Here is a 23,276-nt window from a genome sequence, read left to right on the forward strand (position 1 = left end):
AGGTCGAGCCTGTTCGGTTGTATGTAAACTTAGTGTTAGTCACCGCGAGTGCACAGCCAATGACTTTTTCACGATCAGCCTTGTTTTAGTTATTGATGACCTGAAATGAGTGAGAAACTCATCAGGACGGGGTTTACAGAGGTCAGGGCCCAGAAGTCTTGTTGCAGCTTTAGGTACCGCCCCCTTGTGGCCATGAAGACGCAGGCCAGGAAGCTACATTAAGCTCTCTATGGTCGTACAGTCGGCTTGACTTCACTGCACGAGTGCTCACGTGTTCTTCCTTGTTAACACCTGTCAGGCTGTTTCTTACAAATAACATGCAGTAAGAAAATTCTTACAGTGTTTTTTTTAATGAAACCACCGTCTCCAAAGTCAAGAATATGTGTCTAATACAAGTTTACATGTTAAAAGAAGAGCTAAAATGACACATGCTACACTCCTTTGTCTTGTGAAAATGGATAAACCGCACCCTGATCTCCTCAGTGACAGTTGGTCAGGCCGACTCTGGCCCGATGGATTCTGGGTGTAATCACACATAAATGAACCCAACTGTTCCCGCCGTGCTGAGAGCTCAGCTGACAGACAGAAAGAGAGAGAGAGAGACACCTTCGCCGCCGTCTCGCTCAGCTTTATGACTTCACGAGCAGCCTGTGAAAAAGCTACTCCAACAGCTTATTTCCCATGATAACAGTGGGCATATATAACACTCGGTGCGCTGCGAGGGGGTGTGCGTCAGAGTGGGCGTGCTTGGATGGCGGGGGTCTCCTCTCCTTTGGTAGGAGAAATATTTTGGAAGGAAATGTATTTTAGAGCAGGAAGGAAGAGGAGGACAGTTCAATTATTTCAGCACAGAAGAAGGAAGAGGAGGAGGGGTGTGGCGAAGAGCGTTAATGGAAATGCAGAACTGGGAATATGGCATGTTTTGCAGTGCATGCTGGGATAAATGGCAGCTTAAATGCAGGACAATGTTACAGCTCCACACTCCTCACACAGGTGTGAATCTTACTGGAGTTACAGGTGACATCAAGTCATTAACACCAAGCAGAATAAAGAATAAAGCCAGAAACTGCAGTTCCTCTAGTGTCCACTTGAGGCTCCCACAGTGAGTCCAACTAGCTGAGGTGCAGCCTAGCTGGTAGCTAGCAGCTAACGCAGCCTGTGTTGGCATTAGTTAAAGCAGCCATGTCCCTAATAGCACAAACATTCAAGGATTCTAAATGGCCGAATGCACCATTTGTAAAGTCTTTTATGAAGAGTGAAGGTGGGAGGGACTTAGTTTTGGAGCCAGCCTCAAGTTGACATTAGAGCAGGGGTGTCCAACTCCAGGCCTCGAGGGCCGGTGTCCTGCAGGTTTTAGATCTCACCCTGGGTCAACACACCTGAATCAAATGATTACTTCATTACCAGGCCTCTGGAGAACTGCAAGACATGTTGAGGAGGTGATTTAGCCATTTAAATCAGCTGTGTTGGATCAACCACACATCTAAAACCTGCAGGACACCGGCCCTCGAGGCCTGGAGTTCGACACCTGTGCATTAGAGGAACTGCAGCTTTTAGCTCTTTGAGGTTCCTGCTTTAGAAGAAGTATGACTTGTGCTACTCAGTAAACTACTCATGAAGAAAGTGCAGAATATGATCAATTAACAGATAATTTATAATTAATTATTACTTAATGAATCAATTCTGGGGAAAGTACATACCAAACATCAAAAAGCAAGAAAAGGTCCGTTCTGACCCGGCCGTCACTCCATCTTTAGAACGTTTGATGAAGTGTTTTTGAATATTTTTATATTTGTGTATTAGAATATTTCCTCTAAGGACATATATGGAAACAAGGTCATGAAGCATTTTGCATTATTCAGAAATCTCCCACAGATCCTCTGCAGCAGAAACACAGTCAATACTTCATATAAAGGACACCACACCTCCACACACTGTGAGAGGACGTGCAGCTCTACAAACAGCAGCCTATACATCACAGCCCCACGGTTACAAGCTAAAATGACCTTTGTGGTAAAAGTTCAGCTTCCTCTTCGATCTCGTGCCTCAGATGACTTTGAAATGTTACCTGCGAATGAAAAATTCACCTGCAACTCTGGGAGCTGTCGACTTTTAAAGACGACAACAAAACGAACACTTCTGGAGGACAACAGTAAACATTCAGCTTTAAAGATCGACTGACCGATCAAACTGTTTAAAACCTGACAGTAAAACGCCAATATGGCCCCCGCGTGACGCCGTGCAGCAGGTGAAGCGCTCAATAAAGCCTGTTTTCAGTGTTCAGCTGACATTTAAAGGGTTAGTTCACAAAAATGACTAAAGTTGACTTTACTCTGAAAATCCTTTAACAACAACAACAATAGTGATGATGATGTCCGCTATCACCATCAATTGTCAGTAAACACTTAATCTGGCTGATAAATCTTCATGTGACATATTACAAGTTTTTTTTTTTTATACATAATAAACTATATTTTGATTTAAAAGCTGAAAATGTATCATTGTAATACAGCACATATTCTCAATTTGCACTACATATTCTAGGAATGTTTTTCTAGTATAAAATATAATATATTCTTGCACAAGTCTTGTCTTAAGTCTGTAATTAGGCACCATTCTTCTTATTTTACGGCGCTGTTGTTCAATCAGTGGAAGCTCTCCGCTGAGGAGGAAAGCATGAATTTGTTTGTATACGGAGGTATCCATTGTTCAAATGTCCCGGGCAGTCGAAAAGGAGGCAGAGCTGTCGAGAAATGCTAGGAGCTAACTGGGCGCTAACCGTGTCATTCAAATATATTACATACATAAGTGTCGCAATGTTGGCAAAGAAAGGAAGTGACGAAAGATTCGCGCATGCGTGGTACGGGTCGGGTAGCAACAAGGAGAAAACCACTGCTGCCCAAAAGGAAGGCGCGTCTCACATTTGACGTGTCTGTATCGTTCCGTTCTGTCTGCTGTTGCACTGCCTTTGTTTTGTTTTGTTTGCAATTTTTGCACACTTGATCTTCATGTAGTCCTGTGCTGATGTCTGTTATATGTCATTATGTGGTCTTGGAGGAACGCTGTGTGGTTTCACTGTGTACTGTACCACTGCACATGGTTAAAAAGACAATAAAGACACTTGACTTGATAAAAACATCTGGATGATCCCAAAGAGTTATGGCATAAAATTAAAATCACACCAACAGTCAAACATGGCGGTGGTAGCGTGATGGTCTGTGGCTGCTTCAGGACAACTTGCTGTAAGTGATGGAACCATGAATTCTGCTTTCTAACAGAAAATTCCTCCACATTGACAAACACTTGATTGCAGTTCATCCTCCTAAGGGTGGCCCAATCAGCTAATAATAATAAGTTTTTAAATAATCTTTTAAAAACTGTATCTTCAAAAAATGCAAAAAAACCCCCCAAAACAAGAAGCAGTTAATTACCTTTCATGGCTCTGTAAATGAGAGATATATGAGCATGAAGTGCATTTAACTTCAGATTAAGTTGAAGTCTTTATCATTGCAGTGCATCAGGTTCATGTGACTGAATTTAAGTTTTACATTGTAGGCAAACATGACTGCTGGTGTCACACTGTTGGCTGAGTCTACCTCAGTGGTTCATGGTAAAAAGAAGACGATGAAATGTGATAACGAACATTTGAGCCGCCAAAGAAAATTCACAAACAGAGAGATTTAAATAAAAAAAGATAATCAGAGCAGCCTTAAGCCTCTTTAACAGATGATATCACGCAAATCTGCTTAAAGGACCAACCTGCAGAGGATGAAATCACCGGTTACTGTGAGCATGCTGCTTCTTCAAAGAGCAGATCACAGTAAGAACACACTGGATTATCTGAGAGGTCCTAAACACCTGACAGGACTGAGCACACGCATGCAACACAGTGCTTTCAGGAGGATGGGCCACTTCACACATTATGCATAAGTGCCATCACTTTAAATCAGATAAGAGCCGGCTTTCATCTTTGTCCTCAGTTAATCACAGTTTTTTACCTTTTTCTTCTCCTAACCTGTGGAGAACATCCTGTTCCTCATTTCACTAATTCCTTCCCCGGAAGAAACGGGAACACAATGTTTACGTTTTTAAAACAGAGTCGGTGTCAGGACGTGTAATTCAAGCAGCCGCGCTGAAAGGCTTTTTGTTTTCCACTCTAAATCCTACCACAGCTCTCATTCGTGTACCAGTTATCACCAAGGACTTTTTCCAGTACAGAGACTGGAAGAACATATGTTTTTGGAGGACAGAGAAAGGAAACATTTCTCCTGTAATGCACTTAATGGTTTCTAATTAATAGAAAATGAATCACGTGGTTGTTTGATATGTCTGATTTTATACATATTATTTATATCTGCCAAATAATGTTGGTATAGAAAACACAAATACAGCCATATACTTACTGTACAAAATATAATGAGGTCATTAATGATGACACTCCTTTGGTCATTTTAGTCACTGAAATGTTCTTGGACTTGATGGTTATTGCGATCTGTTAGTAGGCGTAGTGTTTGTCATCGAGCTTTAAAGACATGCTGCATTTATGCGTTCTTTCCCATTTCCACATTAGTCGTGATCATATTGGTACTGCAGCAGTTACTGAACTGGTTTCACTGGGATTTAACTCCAAACAGACTCATTCTGGTCACCTGAGGGTTAAAATGTCAAACCAAACCTTTTACAACCCATCACTGATTTCACTGTCTGGGTCTTCATTGCTTCCCTAGCTAATTAGCCTAAACCACCAGGTGCATAGAGATGTCACATGACTGGTAAAACATCTGAAAAGCGCTGCCATCTAAACTGTGCAGGCTGTGCAGACACTCGCTGGGAGTGAAGCTAGCACGCATGTTTCAGTTGGTTTTAATTGAGCCGCTTTGAGACAGTTTTTATTAATTTAATCTCTAACAAACAGCAGCGCAGCAGCAGCGCAGCAGCAGCAGGGCTGATGGAGACCGAACAACGCTCTGCTAACTGAAAGCAGTCGTGTCATCTGCTTTGTTCCTGTGTGTGTGTGAGTTTATTTTTATCTCCCCGCTTCAATTAGACATCGTGTTCGTCCTGAGGGTGTGTTCGTCTCCTGTAAAAGGTTCCTGAAGTAGATCAATGGCCTCTGTGTGGAAGCAGGAAGCCATTATGAAACAGCCGTAAACTGACAGGCAGTAAACACCAGCTCACTGAGGCAACAATGTTATAGGCACTTTTAATAGTATTAAAAAAAATATAAATCAGTGGACAATGTCTGAGGACACACTTCACACGTGAAAGGATAAAATGGTTTAGTTCAGGACAATCATCAGAGTATTTATTGGTGTGACAATAAAAGATTTTCCCAAGGCTTCGTCCACGCGTACACGGGTATTTTACAAAACGGAGATTTGGGGTTTTCGTTTCTTTTAAAAAAATCCCGTCCACACGTGCAGTTTTGAAAAAGTATCTCCGTCCACATGTAAACGCTAAAAACGAAATGTTGACCAATCAGAAGTCTAGAAGCCCAGGAGGGAAAGACTTCTGAAAAGTTTTGTGTTTTTCTGGAAAGGGAGCTAATTTTGTGTTACTTTTCAAGTGCCTTCATCATTTCACATGTTACTAACCAAAGACAGTATTTTGGCTGGTGTAGACTCACAAATTAGGAATGAACAAAATGCATAAATGTAATTTAAAAAAAGTCAATTTATTTAAAACCGATGTCGGGATTTGGGTTGTGAGCGTCTGTGTTGAATGTAGAAGCCACGTCCAAAGTTCACTTTGACGCCTCTAAATGGAGGGACAGTAACTGTGTTTGTACATCTAAGCATGTAAAAACTGCAGATAGTCTGATTAACAGCGACAGTATTTTGTCTCTATCCGCCATTATAGAAATCCATCTCATGTGAACAATAACGTGGTACACAGCGTGACGTTAAAAACCACGCACACCTTTGACGTTCATGAGTAAATCTCAGTTTTCTTCGTCCACACCTAAACGCAAAAGCAGAGTTTTGGAAAATCTCCACCCTGGCAGGAGTTTTTCTTTTTAAATCTCAGTTTTCAGAGACCCAAAACACGTTTATGTGTGGACGAAAGGCCCAAACGCATAGAAAAATCTGCATTTTCAAAAATACCCGTGTACGTGTGGAGGTAGCCTAAATGTTGTCCAAAGTTTGACAAAGACGACCCGTTCACTCTTTAAGGATTCCCAGCTATCAGAAGCCGTATTGCCCTGAAGAGTAACTACTACTCTTCAGTCGTTAGCTGTTAAACCAGCCTGGCTAGCGAGGCCTTCTTCATGTTTCCACCAGCGTATCTGTTTGCTAGTGTAAGTCTGATGTTAGCGATTCTCAGCTCCAAACACAAACACTGTGACTGTTAAACCGTAGTGTAACATCCAGGCAACCATACAAGCGAGGACTTATAACGTTTAGTCAAATTAAAAGTAAGTAAAATAATTAGCTAGCTAATCAGCTACTGTTTCTTGTAAGGTTTTCTAAAAAAGTGAAACATACAGCTCTGCATAATCACTATGGATGAAAGTGATGAGGGGAGGTCATCACCTTTTTACCTCTTTGCCTTCATATTCCCAATACACTTCCTTTGAACACCAGTTTATCACCTGGATGTTAATCCCGATGAAGTGTGTCTCATGTGAACATGTCAGTTAGAGAAACTGAGGATCTGACCGATTCTGGTGAAGAATTTCAAGATTTCTCCCATAAGCCCCAGCTAACATGCACAGATGGAAAGATCAGCTCACGTACTGGCATTCCTCTCACATACTGGATGAGCCACGGCATTGAGAGCTAAAAAAAAGCCCAAAAACTGGGCTAATGAGATGCAGGTTTAAATCCTGCCAGATCCGAATAAGTTAAAACATCAGGCCTGTGGAGGAGATTCAGTACGAGGCAGCAGATCGGCCTCGAGGAGACAGACGGCCCTGTGATGCTACAGGTGCCTTTATTGGCAAAGAAACCAAATCATATTACAGTGAGTGCGTAACAGTTTTTGAAGTCTTTCAAACTTCCTCAAAGAGAATCCTTAACAGCGATGACGGCAGCAGCGGAGCATCACGTCACGTCGCCCTCACATTGCTGCAGGAGCGACGAGCTGCCGGTCTCATCTCTACAGCGACTGTTTACGCTCAAAACGTCACCTCAGAAATCAGGTCAGAGAACGATGCAAACGAGGGGCTTTAAACAAACAAGGAAAAACTAAATATTAAACCAGGCTGCCGCTCACAGTTTTAACCTAAACCAGCACCTTTCCTAAACCTAACTCAACACCTTTTTGTGTCAAAACCTCACAGCTATATACCTGCTGACGCCCTCTAACTTCTTTGCTAGGACAGGACCATCATCTCAGTTACCAAAACAGATTGCTGATGACAAAACAGCATTTTGTGACACCACAGGATGGAAAATAGATTCATTTTTAAACCCCTCTGAGGCTTAAAAATTTAAAAAGAGCTAAAAACAGCAGAAACAAACACATTTACAGCCTGTAGGATGGTTTAACCCTTCATAACAACTATATGGGGAGTGGGGGGTGAATTTTCCCCAAATCCATGAGAATTTTATTAAGGTTGGACTGACTATTACAGGTAGCTGTAGCTGCTAGCACTGGGCTAATTTAATTATTGAGCACTGTGGTTTACACACTAAAGTTTGATTCCAGAAGGAGAAGATAATCCCTCTGGGATTATATCAGGAAATGAATCCGGCATAAAACTGTATAAAGCTGCGTGTGAAGCTAACTGTACTAACAGACCTCTAGTAAGGTCTATTATTAGGATACTTACTTGTTTACCTTAATAATTAGCAGTTACCTGTGCACCTGTACAGTTTATAGATGCAGCCTTTCAGTCCCAAACCAATGGGTGTTTTCCATCTTGTAGTTACAACATGATGCCTGTAGATTCACGGTTACCTGCGCTACTCTCAGGTGGGTGTAACTGGACCTGAGTGGTAGGGGGCTTATTATGGAGGTTAAAGACCATTTATTTATGAAGGTTTATCTTCTCACATGTACCTTAAAAGGATCATCTCAAAGGTTCAGGACTGAGTGCATGTGTGAAAACAGATCAGGTTGGATGGAAGGTTGATGGAAAAGATGCAGCAGGCAGGTTAGCGATGATGATGATGATGCACATCCTCGTAAACAGGCTGATTGTGACCCCTTTGTGAACTTTATGAAACATCACTATGAGCCCTACATTGTTTCCCAGCACGCCAAGCAATAAAAAATTAACAAGGCTAGAATCAGCTGTTTGCTGCATTATTCATTTACTACTTTGCTCAGTTTGGGCTAAGATCATCATTTCAGGTCATCTGAATGAAAACAGACTTAAACCTGATCCTATCAGTGCTCTGGCTTGCATAGCGACAAAATGTTTGTCTCATAATTTTGATTGCATTACGTTTTTTTTTAAATGATGATGGTTATATCTAGGGCAGAGCCACAGAGCATCTCTTCAAAGATCAGATGTGTGATCCATTAAGTACACAGCTCCCCAAGCTGTTGCTTCACATTAGACATGTCTGAGTGAACATCCTCTCTTAATGCACAAGTCTTGTTGTCCACAGAGAGCGTTGCTGCTGCTGAACCCTGATGGAAATGCACTGCTGAGGCTCCATGATGATGAAGTCACAGTACAGTAAGAGGCTAAAGGCGGACCAATGAGGATGGAGCACAGTAACGCATCACGATGACGGGAAACTGTCGTCACTGATGAGTCAAATTAAAGTTTCAAGACTTCAAGGGGAAAACGAGTCTTTTTCAAAGGAAAACAGCCGCCAAAAAGCACAAATCTGAAGAGAAAAACAGAAATCGCTGTGGATTTGGAGGAAAACTGTAATCTGTGACGTCACGATGACTAATTGGAGTTCGTGGGCGTCCTATTTTGACTGGCATGTCTTGGCACATGTGCAGTACATCTGGGGGCTTAAAAATTTGCATGCTTGCAATTAAAGAGCATCCCACAATGCCCCAAGTAGGTCACAGCCAATACAGTGATAAAATATGTTTGACTGCGGTGACATTTCATGATTTCCCACGGTGTTTTCATTCCCACCTCCTCAGAGAGTGGCAGAGGAGGCTGGCAGAGACCACCGAAACTGTCTCTCATGAGCCTTAAAACTATAAACTTTGTCACAAATGTCAGGATTTACAATTCAAAAGACACCTTTGGAAAATATTTTGTTGTTATTATTGTTGTTATTTTTGAACATAAAACTAAAGCTTCCGTCCTTAAAAGGACGTTTGTGCCAAGTTCAGTATCGCCATAAAACCAAGGAACTCCCGGTGCGTCTCAGAGATGCTAGCTTTGACAAAGCACACCTTATGATCAGTTTATGTATGATTTCTTTTTTATATGGCGACTTCTCAAGCTTGAACCCAAACAGCACCACGTCTAACCACTCTTGGACTGGAATGCATGATCGGACTGCTTTTAAATCAGCAGCAAGTCACTTAAATATATTTAACTTCTTAAAAATTATTAATCATTTATCTTTCAATGTGCATTTAAGCAGCTAATGTACATTAACCATGACAACAACAAGACACAAAGAATAGCTTTAAGACTAAGAAATGCATCAAACTAAGTCTTTATAAGGCTTGTTCACCGTTTATTTTAGGAGTTATTAATAGGAGTTATTGGAGATTACTTTATTATCCTGCTGTAACTGATGTGTTGAACTCCACCTTTTACGCAGCTCATTAATTAGCTGGAATCACTCTGCGACTCCGTGGCGTCCCTGGAGGCTCAGCGCTGCAGAGTCGGGCGGCTTTGGCTCAGCAGCTGAACCGATTCATCACCACTGACTGCCTCAGAGGGAGCAGATAGAGTCTGTTATTGGGTGTATTCCCAGGGTGAAGACACTATCTGGATGTTTGGGGAATCAAGGTGAATTATAGAGACATAAAACACAACAGCTCCACAGACCGTGGCATTATCTCAACACATGTGGAGGGAAACATGGAGCTGATAACTGATCTGGGTGGAGGTTATCTCTGATGGGAATCCAGGCTGGTTCCTTCAAGATGTCATCACAAGAATCCACTCAAACTCAGAAGTGGAAAACCAGGACATTTAAAGAGATGCTGGACAATCTTTTTTTAGCTTGAATAGAATCCATTCGAAGTGCTTTTGAATCCCGAGCATGTCCTTTCCAGGTCTTCACACACCTACAGTGACTCCACGGTAGCAAAAGGTCAAAGTGGAAAAAGCTCCACTGACGTTAGTTCAAGTTACTATGCTGCAGAGACAGCGTGAGTGGAGGATGTTATTTCTACTATTTGTGATTTTTGCATTTTAACAACTCCAAATAAAGTTTGCAGATGTCATTATAACCAGTCAAACCTTCTTCTTATACCAGTCCCTTGAACCAGGTGTAGATACATGATGATTTCCATGACAGTATCCCTTTTCATCCCATTGCTCATTCAGTTTCAGTCTCTGCTAACAGGTTAATTACAAGAGTTCTCAATGGGGATGAATTCAGCCAGTTTTGTTGTTTGGAGTTATTTAAAAGTAAAGACTTTGTAAAACTAAGCGGAAAAGGTGGAGTGTAAAACAAGGATGATCACGGATAACGGATAAATTGATTATGGTTTAGGTGTGATTATGTTGTTGAGGGTTGACAGGTGTGTGTTCGCCATTTCTTTTTGAGATAGGCTTTTACAATAAAAGCCATAGAGTGCAACAAGACTTGTGTGACAGGAGACTGTGGATGTATTGTGTAATATAACTTGTTAGATCCAAAAACTGTCTTAATTCCGCTAGCTGACTTTAATGCTGTTGAGCTAACTAGCTGCTAATTAGCTAACCATTTTTAACTCATTGAATATATAGCTAGTTGAGAACTTTTCAGTTTATTATTTAAGTGTTTAATCCTAAAGACAAACCATTCGTTTTGACTCTAATAGTTAACTATAACAGTGATGCTAACATACTAGCTAGTAGTAACCTGCTAGCTAAACTGCTACCTTTCAAGTCTAGTTGACAACTTTTCACTTCAGTTATAAAATGAATATGTAACATATTCATACCTGCTTAATTAGCTTTTTCTCCATAAAGTTTTGATTTTTTGAAAGTTAATACAAACAGAAGAACATGCAGGAGTACTAATTAACTCACATTACAATTCATAAACTACTAGTTTCATTTCTTTCAGTTTCTGACTTCTGATCTGATCTGTGCCGAAGAAGTCTCCCATCTCCAGCCTGAATGATTACCGCCCTGTGGCCCTCACACCGGTAATCATGAAATGCTTTGAGAGACTAGTCCTTCAGCACATCAAGGATTACCTCCCCCCAGAATTTGACCCCCACCAGTTTGCATACCGTGCAAACAGATCCACAGAAGACGCCATCGCCACAGCCCTCCACGCTGTGCTGAGTCACCTAGAGCAGCGGCAGAGCTACGTCCGAATGCTCTTCGTGGACTACAGCTCAGCCTTCAATCATCCCGGACATCCTCATCACCAAACTGGTCACTCTTGGCCTCCCTCCTCTCACATGTGCCTGGATAAAGGACTTTCTCACAAACCAGCCCCAGACTGTAAGACTCGGCCCTCATCTCTCCTCCACTCGCACACTGAGCACCGCCTCCCCACAGGGCTGTGTGCTGAGCCCCCTCCTCTATTCTCTCTACACCCACGACTGCAGTTCGACCCACAACAACACTCTCATCATCAAGTTTGCTGATGACACCACAGTAGTCGGACTCATCTCAAAGGGAGACGAGGCAGACTACAGAGAGGAAGTCCTGAAGCTGGCAGCATGGTGTTCAGAAAACAACCTGGCACTGAACACCAAGAAAACCAAAGAGCTCATTGTTGACTTCAGGAGACACAGCACTGACTTAGCCCCCCTCTACATCAACGGGGAGTGTGTGGAGAGGGTCCACACCTTCCGGTTCCTTGGTGTCCTCATCTCTGCTGACATCTCCTGGACAGACAACATCTCAGCGGTCGTCAAGAAGGCCCAACAGCGGCTGCACTTCCTGAGAGTCCTCAGGAAGTACAAGCTGAACTCCAACCTGCTGCTGACCTTCTACCGCTCGTCCATTGAGAGCCTGCTAACCTACTGCATCACGGTATGGTACGGCAGCTGCACCAAGGCGGATAGAGTGAGGCTTCAGAGTGTGGTCAAGACAGCACAAAAGATCATCGGCTGCCCTCTCCCCTCCCTGATGGACATTTATTCCTCCCGCTGCCTCAGCAGAGCAGCAAACATCATCAAGGACAGCTCCCACCCTGGCTTCAACATGTTCAGCCTGCTTCCCTCAGGGAAGCGCTGCAGGTGCATCAGCACAAAAACCCACAGACTCAAAAACAGTTTCTTCCCCAAAGCCATAACCACCCTGAACTCACACATGCACCGATAACACAGCCCCCCCCCCCAATTTTTTTTTCTTCCCACTTCCTCTATGGACCACCACTGTGCAATACCAATTCTATGTGCAATAACAAAACTGTATATACACAACACTATTTATTACATATTGCGTTTTTTAAAACCGGCTTGTATATTTGTACATTTTATATATATATATATATATATATCTTTTTCCCTCTGTTAATACTGCCCATATGTATATAGCGCTGCAGAACTGTACCCCCCCCCCCCCCCCCCCCCCCCCCCCGCCCCCAGCATGTTTGCACTGAGTAGGAGATGCTCTGTATAGTGTATAGTGACAATAAAGGCATTCTATTCTATTCTATTCTATTCTATCAGATAAAAGGTCAAAGCCCAGTGATCTGTGTTGGATTCTAAAACTAAACTTTAATGTGCTAAACTGCTCATTCGGCCCTTTGACCTTGACAGCATCAAGCCAGGCTGAACACTCGGCTGTGGATATTAATGTATGTATCATGTACTAATACACAGGCTAGAGTATACAGACACATTCTCAGTGACCTTCGTCTTATTGCCGACCATGTGGTGGATTCACCACATGCAGCTCAGTTGCTTTAACAACATCGAGGGTCGTTATTTAGTCTGAAGATCCAGAACAAGACAAGAGCCTTTAAACAAGGGTGACCTGTAAATCTAAGACCTTGGCTGAAAAGCTAGCATGTGAGCAAACCAGTAAATCACAGATACACAGTAGAAGACTTAAAAAAATAATCTTTAACTTTTTTTCTGATAGTTCATCAAAGTTACCTTGAAATCCATAAATTGCTGTAAGTGCCATATAATTGTAAATAAAGTAAATGAGAATCCAGCAAAATGTTTAGCTGAGCACACATTAGACGGAGATCATTAATACATCACCTGCAGTCATGAGTCACTGATGTAAACCTGAGTCCTCTGAGAGTTTCACATCAAGAGCTTTTCCAAAATGTCTGACCTCAATAGACTCAAATCCAAAGAGCCCAGCAGCATTACTAAAAATAAAAGACAATCCTGTGAGTAACAAAAAGGAAAACCGTCACAGAAACTTCGTATAATGAACTTGATCAGCTCGATCGGCTCTGACAAGAGTTTATCACACGTTTCCTTCAGAGTTCAGCAGAAGTTCAGCTTCACCTGAACATCTGAATGTTTATCTCTACAGCAAAAACACCAAAGCCATCAAACACATGAGCAGCAGAGCAGCGTTTTGATGCACTGTAAACTGGCCTGTCATAAACAACAAAAAGTACTGAATCATCAGGATTTGTTCTCCGTCGAGGGAAACGAAACCATCAGTCAAACAGCAGAGGCTGCCTTCCTCCCTGCTCAGTCATCAGCTCCCCCAGATTCAATGCCAAACACAGAGTCACAGTGGTGACAGCAGGAAATGATCAATTACTGGAAAATCCTCAAGGCTGCAATAAAAAAACCCCAAGCAGCTGTTTAAGGTGTGTCGTGTTTTATTTGCAGCACGTTCCTGAGGTGGTTTAACCAGCCAACACAATCTCAGATGGTCAGTAAGCCAGTTAGTCACATCTTAAAGCACAATATACTCCTGCACTGGCACTTTCTAACGGACACGGGCACACTCCACGCTATTTTCATCCAAAGGACACGAGTTTGAGTCTTGCCTGTGGTGTGTCTATCATATAGGGATGGGTATCGAAAACCGGTTCTTGTTGAGAACCGGTTCCCACTGTTTCAATTCCTTGGAATCGTTTGCCATTTTTACAAACGATTCCCTTATCGATTCCAGTCGCCTCGAATGACGTCACCACGTTGCGGAGCGTCTTTTACCCAGTAGGAAACACGGCGCCTAAGTGGCACAAACGCTCAAAAGTTTGGTTACACTTTATGAGAAATGATGACAACAGGGCAACGTGCAATACTTGCAAAGTAGAGATTTCATCAAAGGGAGGAAACACTACGAATATGCAAAAGCATTTGCTCAAAAAACACACGATTGCTTTAAATGAATGTCGTGTTTTTGATCCGCTCCGGACTAGCGAAGCTCAACCCAGCAGCAGCGGTAGTGTTTGCACGTCCTCTCCCCTTAATACTGCAGGTAACTAATCAGCTAGCATTGCATATTATGTTAGCGCGATTTGCCTTATTACAAAACCTGCTAGTACTGTGCGCTGCATCTAGATGACCATGACGAGAGAGACAGAGTCTGGCTGGCTCAGATGCTGGCAGTTCTCGCTGCAGTCTACGGGTGGCTTCTCCTTTCACAGAGGCAGGGAAAAGTAAAATGACACAGGCCAGGATAGACGAATGTCACCAGTGACTGAGTTTGTTGTAAAAGGCTTACACCCATTTGCCACAGTAGATGCCCCCGAGTTTCGGTAAGTGAATGTGTTTAATTGTAGGCTAAGTTAGGGAATGTCAAAGTTGCATGTTCTCCAGATGTTTCATCTGTTTCCATTTCTATATCTTTTAGAGAAATGATAAAGACTCTGAACCCTAAGTACAAAGCCCCAAACACAGACAGTTTAACCAACCACTTGATCCCTGCTTGGTATGCAGTCGAAAAGGCAAATCTGATTTCTCAGCTGAAACATGTGTTGAAGGCAGCCATCACTGCAGATGGATGGACAAGTTTTAGTCAAGATCATTACCTCACAGTAACGCTGCATTATGTCAGGAATGGCCAGACTCATGAAAAAGTCCTCAAAACCAAACCAGTGTACCAGGCACAGACAGGGACAGCTGTAGCAGAGGAGACTGATGAGATCTTGGAGGAGTATGGTATCAAAGACAAGGTTGTGGCAGCTACTGTTGATAATGCAACCAACATGGATGTAGCTGTCAAAAAGCTGCAAATTCTCAAGTTTCCATGCTTTGCACACACCCTGAACCTTGGAGCCCAGAAGCTCTACAACTGTCCTGCCATTTCCAACTGGGCGGCAAGAATTCGCTCTGTGATTGTATGGATGAAGAGGTCCCACATGGCAAAAGTGGTCCTGAAGGAGAAGCAAGAGTTGCTCAGTAAGCATAGTAAATAGTTTTTTAAGATTGTGTATGTTATAATCATTAGATCATGATCAAATTAAATTTATAAACTAAGATAAGGAATATTACATTAGCATTTAAGTTGTGAACGCGTTACCCCTCAGAGCTGCCCAAGCATATGCTGCTCCTAGATGTAAAGACCAGATGGAACTCTTTGTATTTGATGATGGAGAGATTCTGCAAGCAGTTTCCTGCCATCCAGGCTGCAGCCATCGATCCACGGATAAGAAAGTCCATGGAAAAGGAAAGGTGAGTAGTATTGAAAAATAATGATAATATGGCTAAACTTGGACTCAGGTTTTATTTTTGTTTGTTTTATGCAACATATCTGTTGTATTTTTGTTTTGTTGATATTGCAGACTGGCTAAAATGGGCAATTATGTTTGTGGTACTCATGCGGTAGCACTACACCTCCACACTACAGTGTCCAGTGACAAAAGTCCGACCTGTGGTGAGATTTTGCCCATCCTGCAAAAGCTACAGAAACACTACGCCGTACAAGAAGATGACTCTGCCTTCACAAGGAGCATAAAGGAGAACATTTGGAAAGATATTTCCAAACGATACCAGGTACAATTGATGATTTATTTATCATAAATAAAATGACAGTTATAAATACTGAGGGATAGTCATGATGTCACATTTTCCTCCCTCTTAAAAATTTAAGGACGCTGATATCAAGAGCTTCCTGGAGGAGGCCACCATCTTGGACCCCCGATTTAAATCCAAAGTGGATAAGGATGAAGTCTGGCACAGGATCAGGGAAGCAGCAATTGCAGCAAAGACAGAGGCAGGAGCAGATGAGGTATTTCAATATGACAGTTTTTCATGGTTGCACATTTCCATTGTGAGAGTGAGACCTTTCACCTATGGATCTGTGGTACTTGGTTTGATTTGTTTGTTTATTTGTCACTTTCTACTCAAGCACCTGGAGCAAGGAGACACACAGGGAGAGACGTTCGAAGATGAGGATGAAGAAGACTATTTAAGTTTACTTCATTGTGATGATAATTTAAATGTCATGGATTGTTCATTTTTTGCTTAATTTTTTTATCATGTCCATTTAATTTCAGGCGCCACCAGTAAAGCAAAAAAAAAAAAAAAACGGCCTTGGAGGAAGTCTTTGAAGACGAGGACAACGAGCTGCAGTCATTCCAACAATGGCCCAGAGAGTGGATCAGGAGATCCAGCTGTATAGAAGCCTAACCCCCATCCCCTGCAAGGATAACACCGCCCTATGGTGGTGGAGCAAGAGAGAGACTCTGCCCCTGCTGTCAGCCCTGGCTGAAAGGTTTCTGTGTGTGCAGGCATCCTCCACCCCGTCTGAGAGGGTGTTCTCCACAGCTGGAGAGACCATAAGTCCAGAAAGATCATGTATCCTTCCTGAAGAAGCAGATATGCTTATATTTCTGCAAAAGAATTTGTAATTCTCCATAGTTGATGGATGCAGAATTGCACAGTGCACAGTTCCATTGGACTTGAGTTGATTGTATTTTTTGCTGGCTGATATAGTTTTATTTTTGAGTGCCCAGCTCATATATACTTTTAAAAAGTAGAGTGTAAATGTTACTGGACATTCTTGTGTAATTGCCACTGAATAATTTATGTTATACTTTGTTATTGCTACAAAAGAATATTTATTTTATTATTATTTTACATTTACATTTTTGTTTTTCTGGGGTCCTCGTGGCACCCCATCGAGGAGCAGGGGAGCAGTAGGCTGTGGATCTCTTAAGATCTCACTGTTGGGTTTGTAAGGTCATGCTACTCCTACATTACTGTCTTATTCAAAGATAAGATATAAAACAAAGTTCAAAGCTAATCGGCCTGTGTGTTCTCCTTTTTTAAAAATAAGAATCGATAAGAGAATCGATAAAGAATCGAATCGTTAAACAGAATCGAAAATGGAATCGGAATCGTGAAAATCTTATCAATACCCATCCTTATTTATGTAATATATGAATTTTTGGAACCCAACAAATATATGCCAATAAGGAAATATTTTCAACTTGCGGAGAAACGAGATTGGTCCTGTTGGTGTGAACACACCATTAGACCTCTTATTTTACTTAATAAATCATTTGTAAAGGACATCCACAGAAAAGCACTGATTACTGCAAAATACCATGCTCGCTATAGTGTGGCGGTCCCTTCCTACAAAGAGCCAGTCAGCAGTCAAATCTGGAAACATGTCGTGTGATTGCAGTGATGCATGCACCACAGTAGAAGTTTGCAGCAGTTCCAGCTGTGTGGTGGCAGATGTTTACTTGTTGTTGTTGTTACGTGCATGGTTACCACAGCCATGCCATTCTTGTACATGGTGTTTATTTATTACTCTGATGAGAGGAAACGCTTATTGTGTCGTCACTCTGGATCGAGCCGTTCATTTTCTCAGGAGCTTCAACATCTCGGTCCATGTTAGTGCACGGAGGTGCTCCTGAGAGAGACATAGACTGTATCTAAAAGATGAACATAGGTTGCAGGTCCAAACTTGCATTCTTGCTGATGATCAGCAGGGGGTAGTCCACTCTGTAGAAGTCTATGTGGAAACAGCTTTCTTCTTCATTGATATAAACTTAACTGGTAATGTTTTTATTTTTGAATTTTAATAAATGAAGCATGAAGTTTGAAATTATGGCTCCTGATCATGTAACTGACAAATCACTGTTGTAGGAAAGTGTTGTGTTCGTCGGTCGGCTTGTTAGTAAAATCTCGTTTCAAAATTTAAATTCAAAAACATTCTCAGAGTGCTTTTACTGAGGGTTACGTTTAGCTAAATTGCCTCCAGTTTGGAAAAAGATACCAGTTTTATATTTCAACCAAACCTACTAACTATTGAAAAGGTTGGTTTGTGTCTAACCAAATGTTTCACTTGCACCGTTTATTCTTTTTTTTTTAAAGGGTCAAAGATCAAAGAGTACATTTCTTTGAAAACAAAGAAAATATGTGTTTAGCAGGTTTACAGTTTGTTTTTGGAGCCTCCAGAAGCACAAGAGAATCGGTTTATGGAAGTCAGACGAGGAGCATCCAATTAGAAGGAAGTGGGCTTTTAAGGAGGGGTGCGACCTTAAAGAGACAGGATCTTTATCAGCTTGTTTCAGATAAAGGAGGAACTGAGGCGATGCATACAGGGGCAGTATAAGATTATCTAAGCTGTGAATCATGCAGAACAAAAATCTGATTCTGTAAGTGAGACTTAAGCTGCTGCTTCATGACTGAAGCTTCTCAGCAGCACAGATTCAGACACTAAACATGAAAAGCAGCAGATTTTCTCTGACACCTCCCTCTGAGCTCACAGAACATTAAATAGGGTAGGTGTTTTTTCCTTTTGTTGTTTGGTCTCTTCACCTCTGATGTGCTCCTTTCGCTCAGAACGAAGCACTCTTGCTTTTGGCATTTTAGTTTCCATGGCGACTGAAACGCAGCAGGCCCCCTCTCTCCTCCATGCAGTGATTTCTGGAGCACGGAGCCGCTCGCTACACGGGGAGTAAATATGGTAATTAGTGGAGTGGAAGCAGACAGACGTGAGTTAAAGGAAACCACAGACCAGAGACAACAACTGAAGTGTCAGCGCCTCTTTAGGCTGTTTATTCGTGGACTGTAATGGAGTCTCCTGTGAGAGTGCGACCGATTCGCACTCCGGTTGTTTGCCATCTCGGTCTTTTCGTGTGCAGAAGTCTCGGTTTATTCATTCGCCACCATTTGTAAATATGAATGAGCATCTTCTTCCAGATTAACACACCCCAACAAATGCTGCAGGCTGACGCCCCAGCTGATGAGCACAGACGACAGCTTTCCTCCTCTCAGGGAAAATCTGCTGTCGAGAGTCTGCAGAGCAGAATGAGAGCGTGATGAGCCGCAGCACTGCTTCAACAGGTCAGGAGGGAAGTGATTTTTAAAACAATGGTGTTAGAGCTCCATTTCTGCTCGTCAAACTGAGGCTGAATCATCAAAAACTGTCACACGAAAGCATCAGATTCACAGTCGTTCATTCTTTCAGCACACATTTCTAGATTTAAATCAAATTATTTAACCCTTAAATCTGAATATATTGGCACAAAAAATATTTTAATCTATCAACTTAAATACAGTCTATCATGCACACTCTTCCTCTGCATGTTTTGAGAAAGGGATCAAACCACTAACCGACCTGCTCTACCTACTGAGCCACACCCTTAGCAGTGAGCAACGGCTAACAGACTCAGAGTAGAATGAATACAGTAGCCAAAATGACTGAATGAGTCATTTATCAGCCCATTTCTACACTGATCAAACATTTAAGGGAACACTCAATCAATACAGTCTCACAAAAGTTCGTTGAAATTCGGGGAAATCATCGGTCCAGTTAGGAAGAATAAATCATTGTGAATATATTCCAGCTGGTTTGGTGCAAATCAAAGTGACTGAAGAGGCAACAACAGGACAAGCCTTAAAAAGAAAGTAAAGGCCACAGACCGCTCTCTCATCCAGCACAGTGTCAGGAATGTGGAGGAGACGGCAGGAGATGGGAGTTACACGAGGGATGCAGAAGGCTTCAGCCCAGCAGCAGAACTAGTATCTGAAGCAGGAGGTGCACAGCCAGAGCCCTCTGTGGCTTTTTTGGGCGTGGTGTTGTTGTTGCCGCTCCAGTGCACCTGATGTCACTTTGATTTGTGTGGTTTATTCTTCCTAACTAAGTTTCACTGACTCTGGGTCAGACTGTCGTAATCAAGCATTACCTTAACTTTGTGAGCAGCAGAGCAATGACCCCATTCGGTAATGTTGGTCGCTAAATCAGCCTCTGCAGCAGTAAATCTTGTGAATTGCTGCTTTTTCCAGAAACAGTGTCACTAATAAAAAACTTCCTACAAGTAGAGACAAACTCAGAGTCTTCCCGTGTGACTTTGCAGCATGTCATCTCAAGATGGCTGTAACTTCAATACTTCACCTGCTTCACGAGAGGCAGGAAAGGAGCTGCTGCTCCTCTCAAGGTCACCGAGTGCGTCTAAATAAACCTGGAGGAGCACAAAGCTCTGAGCACCGCAGCGCCTCGCCTCCCAGCTCAGACTGCACACTCATTGCAGAGGGACTGTGGGACTCGTCGTGACAGCGGGAGGCTTTTAAACCTGTCAGAGGCTGACTCACTTTTTTTATTTAGAGCGTTGTTATTGTACACATTATTAGCTGCAGGCTGGATTTCAGGGATTCACTTGTTGCATCATCAAAACAACTGAAATAAACCAAACTGCCCTCCGATCGGATCAGATTTTAATAATAATGGCTTCTGGTATTTTTCACTGACACGGTGAAATCATATGTAAGAGCATTCAATAAACTTTATTAGAAGTATTTTTACACGGCTGTTAGACCTGCAGGGAAACATTTCACAACGATTTTTTGAGTTTTTCTTGCAAGGAGATGAAAACAAGAGAAAGCATTTGGTTCAAACAGACCTCTGCTGCATCATACTGGCTATGATAACACCAGTTTAACTTTTAAAAAAGAGAAGATAAAAAATAAAAGTGTCATCTTGTGTTATTAATGATATAGTGACGCAAAACTCACGACACAGGCCCAGGCATGCCTGAGAGCGAGAGCAGCGTGTCAGCCTCCGATCATTAGCCCTCCAACAAAGAACGGACTTTACAAAATATGCAAGAAAACGGTTCCTGCTAAAAGTGGGAACAACAAACCCGTTTCAACACTTTAAACAAACTGCAGAGAACAACCACGCTACGCAGGACGAGATACGAGCAGCTGGTGATGTGCAACCCACAAGTAAACAGCTCCACGGAGCACTAACACAGCACTCCGATTGGTCGAAATGACTTCTAAGCCATTATTATTGCACTATAACGCTGCTGCTGGCACCTTGTGGCAACAGAGGCACAGCTTGAATTAAGCCGTATGTCATCAGTGACATCAGCTCACTGTAAAAGAATGAATGGCACTAACAAATGCAGCTGCATGCGAGTGCAATCGCAGCAAAAAAATTATTCAGTGTTTTTTTCCTGTATAATTTGTTCAGTGTTATCAGACAATTCACTGAAACATCATGATATAATTTAGATTCTACATCAGCTACACCTGCGCTGAAACATTTAGAAACAGGTGATGTTTTTGTTTTCCTCGCTGGATGGAGGAGGTTGGGGTCGGTGGTTGGGCACGCAGCTGAGAGAGTCAATCCACCTCGTGTCATATCCACTGAACCGAACAGATAGTACTCAATGAATATTTTAGTTGTTTGGCTCATAAAGGTTTAGTTTTCACAGATAAAGTCAAACTGAAGTAAAGTGACACTTTGTGGTACTAACAGTTTTCTACTGCTGCTGAGTTTAGGACGCCTTTGATGGTTACAAACTGGAGGTGAATTTTACCGCACAATCAAAGTTTTAAATCCATCCAAAAATGCAGAAAAAATTAACTAAAATTAAAAGACAGCGAACGTTGACCCACCCTGTGTTCTTCGAGAGCTCAGACAGTTTTGTTGCAGGACTGGATTACATAAGCTCAAACTACTGCACATTAACAATCATTCTTTGGGTTTTAGGTTGGAAGAGTTTTTAGATTTGGTGGATTTTATGTGGAATGACTCGGGTGTAAGTTTGTGTGCTGGCTCTGTCCTTCCAGGTACATGTACAGCAGAAAGAAGCCTGCTTTTTCCTCTCTTAAATAAACTCTGAAGCCTTTCAGCGCGCCGCCAGCAAGAAACAAAGTTCAACAAACTCAGAAGAAGCTGCAGGAATAAAACCCGTGAGTGCCTTCTTCTAATTATATGCAGCTCCTGACGCTTCCTGCATTGTGATTCTCAGAGTAAATGAGTTCAGAGCGATGTGGGAGGTGGGCGAGTCAGAACAGGAAGGTTCGACACGTCGTTCTTTAAGCGAAGGATCAAAAGGTTTGATTCGGCAAAAACAGCCTGCTGACAAAATGTCCTGGAGCGAGATGATGAAACGCTGCTCATCCTGAGTCACTCTGGGAAACAAAAGTAAAGAGAGGCAGATATATGGATCGAGAAGGCGGTGTGTGCTGAGAAACAGAAGGTAGCGTTTCCACAGGGGTGAGCCAGGAACTTTGCGTGCTCCGCGTTTTAATGACGCCGCGTTATGGGCCCAGCGGTGGGCGGGAACCAAAGGAGGGACTCAGACGACGGACAGGAACGAACCCAGAGACAGAGGACGGCTAATGCAGAAGTCCCCGCAGCTCGCTTCGTGCTGAGAGTCACAAACAAACAGAAGACATGCACAGGATGAAGAATAAAGGCGGGAGTGTTGATGGGTCACCTAGTGTAGAGTAAGTGGAAGTCTGGTTCATGCTGAGAGAAACAGCTGCGAGAGGAGACTATTTCAAACAATCAGTTAAATCAGAGATTTAAAAGACGGCAGGGCCTCCTCAGAGAGACTCGCAGGTTCTCCACTGAGCAGCTAAAAAGCTGTTAGGGGAAGTGTTATGATCTAAACAAATGAAACAATTATTTTTTTAAAGAATTAAAAAAAATCTTTTTCTTTTTAAATCGGAGAACAAACTACAGTCTAAACATCACTGAAAAATAATGCCAAAAGCTGCAGTTCCTCTAATGTCCACTAGAGGCCCCAACAATGACAGACACCTGTGTCTACAAACATGTTTATTACAGCAGAAATAAACATGTTTTTATAGCCTGTGTTGGCCTTTATGGGTAATTTCAACATTCAAATATTTTATATTTAAACTCAGTCTGCATTATTAGGAGTCGTGGCCTCTTCGTCTCTTTGGTTTTGGAGCCACCCTCTCTGCTGGATGGCGACACAGCTGGGTTTCGGTTTGGCTTCACCTCAGCTAGATGGAGTCTCCGAGCTGACTGTCCTGAGCCTTCATGTCGTGCTTGTGTTGTTGGATTAGATTTATCTGACAAAAATGTTTTTTTGTGT

The 23,276-nt window shown here is 42.3% G+C and overlaps 2 protein-coding genes across 8 annotated transcripts in view; one reads left to right on the forward strand and one right to left on the reverse strand.

Moving 5' to 3' along the window:
- kcnq3 (potassium voltage-gated channel, KQT-like subfamily, member 3) overlaps positions 1-23,276 on the reverse strand; it is a 129,155-nt gene that overhangs the window by 62,561 nt on the left and 43,318 nt on the right. The gene's annotated exons all lie outside the window — the stretch shown is intronic.
- LOC102080557 (zinc finger BED domain-containing protein 1-like) lies at positions 14,255-17,199 on the forward strand. The gene is made up of 7 exons (XM_025900436.1): positions 14,255-14,440; positions 14,505-14,720; positions 14,816-15,363; positions 15,492-15,636; positions 15,747-15,957; positions 16,055-16,192; positions 16,313-17,199. Exons 2-7 carry the CDS (start codon positions 14,650-14,652, stop codon positions 16,430-16,432), a joined length of 1,233 nt encoding a protein of 410 aa, XP_025756221.1. The 5' UTR covers positions 14,255-14,440; positions 14,505-14,649; the 3' UTR covers positions 16,433-17,199.

The sequence above is a fragment of the Oreochromis niloticus genome, linkage group LG18 (assembly GCF_001858045.2).
Source record: "Oreochromis niloticus isolate F11D_XX linkage group LG18, O_niloticus_UMD_NMBU, whole genome shotgun sequence".
In the NCBI taxonomy this organism is placed as follows: Eukaryota; Metazoa; Chordata; class Actinopteri; order Cichliformes; family Cichlidae; genus Oreochromis; species Oreochromis niloticus.

Excerpts from the sequence above, each read along its gene's own strand:
- LOC102080557 (XM_025900436.1), top strand. The coding sequence starts at position 14,650 with ATGTCACCAGTGACTGAGTTTGTTGTAAAAGGCTTACACCCATTTGCC. Across the intron at positions 15,364-15,491 it reads GGAGAAGCAAGAGTTGCTCA|AGCTGCCCAAGCATATGCTG; the intron begins GTAAGCATAGTA and ends GTTACCCCTCAG. Across the intron at positions 15,958-16,054 it reads ATATTTCCAAACGATACCAG|GACGCTGATATCAAGAGCTT; the intron begins GTACAATTGATG and ends TAAAAATTTAAG.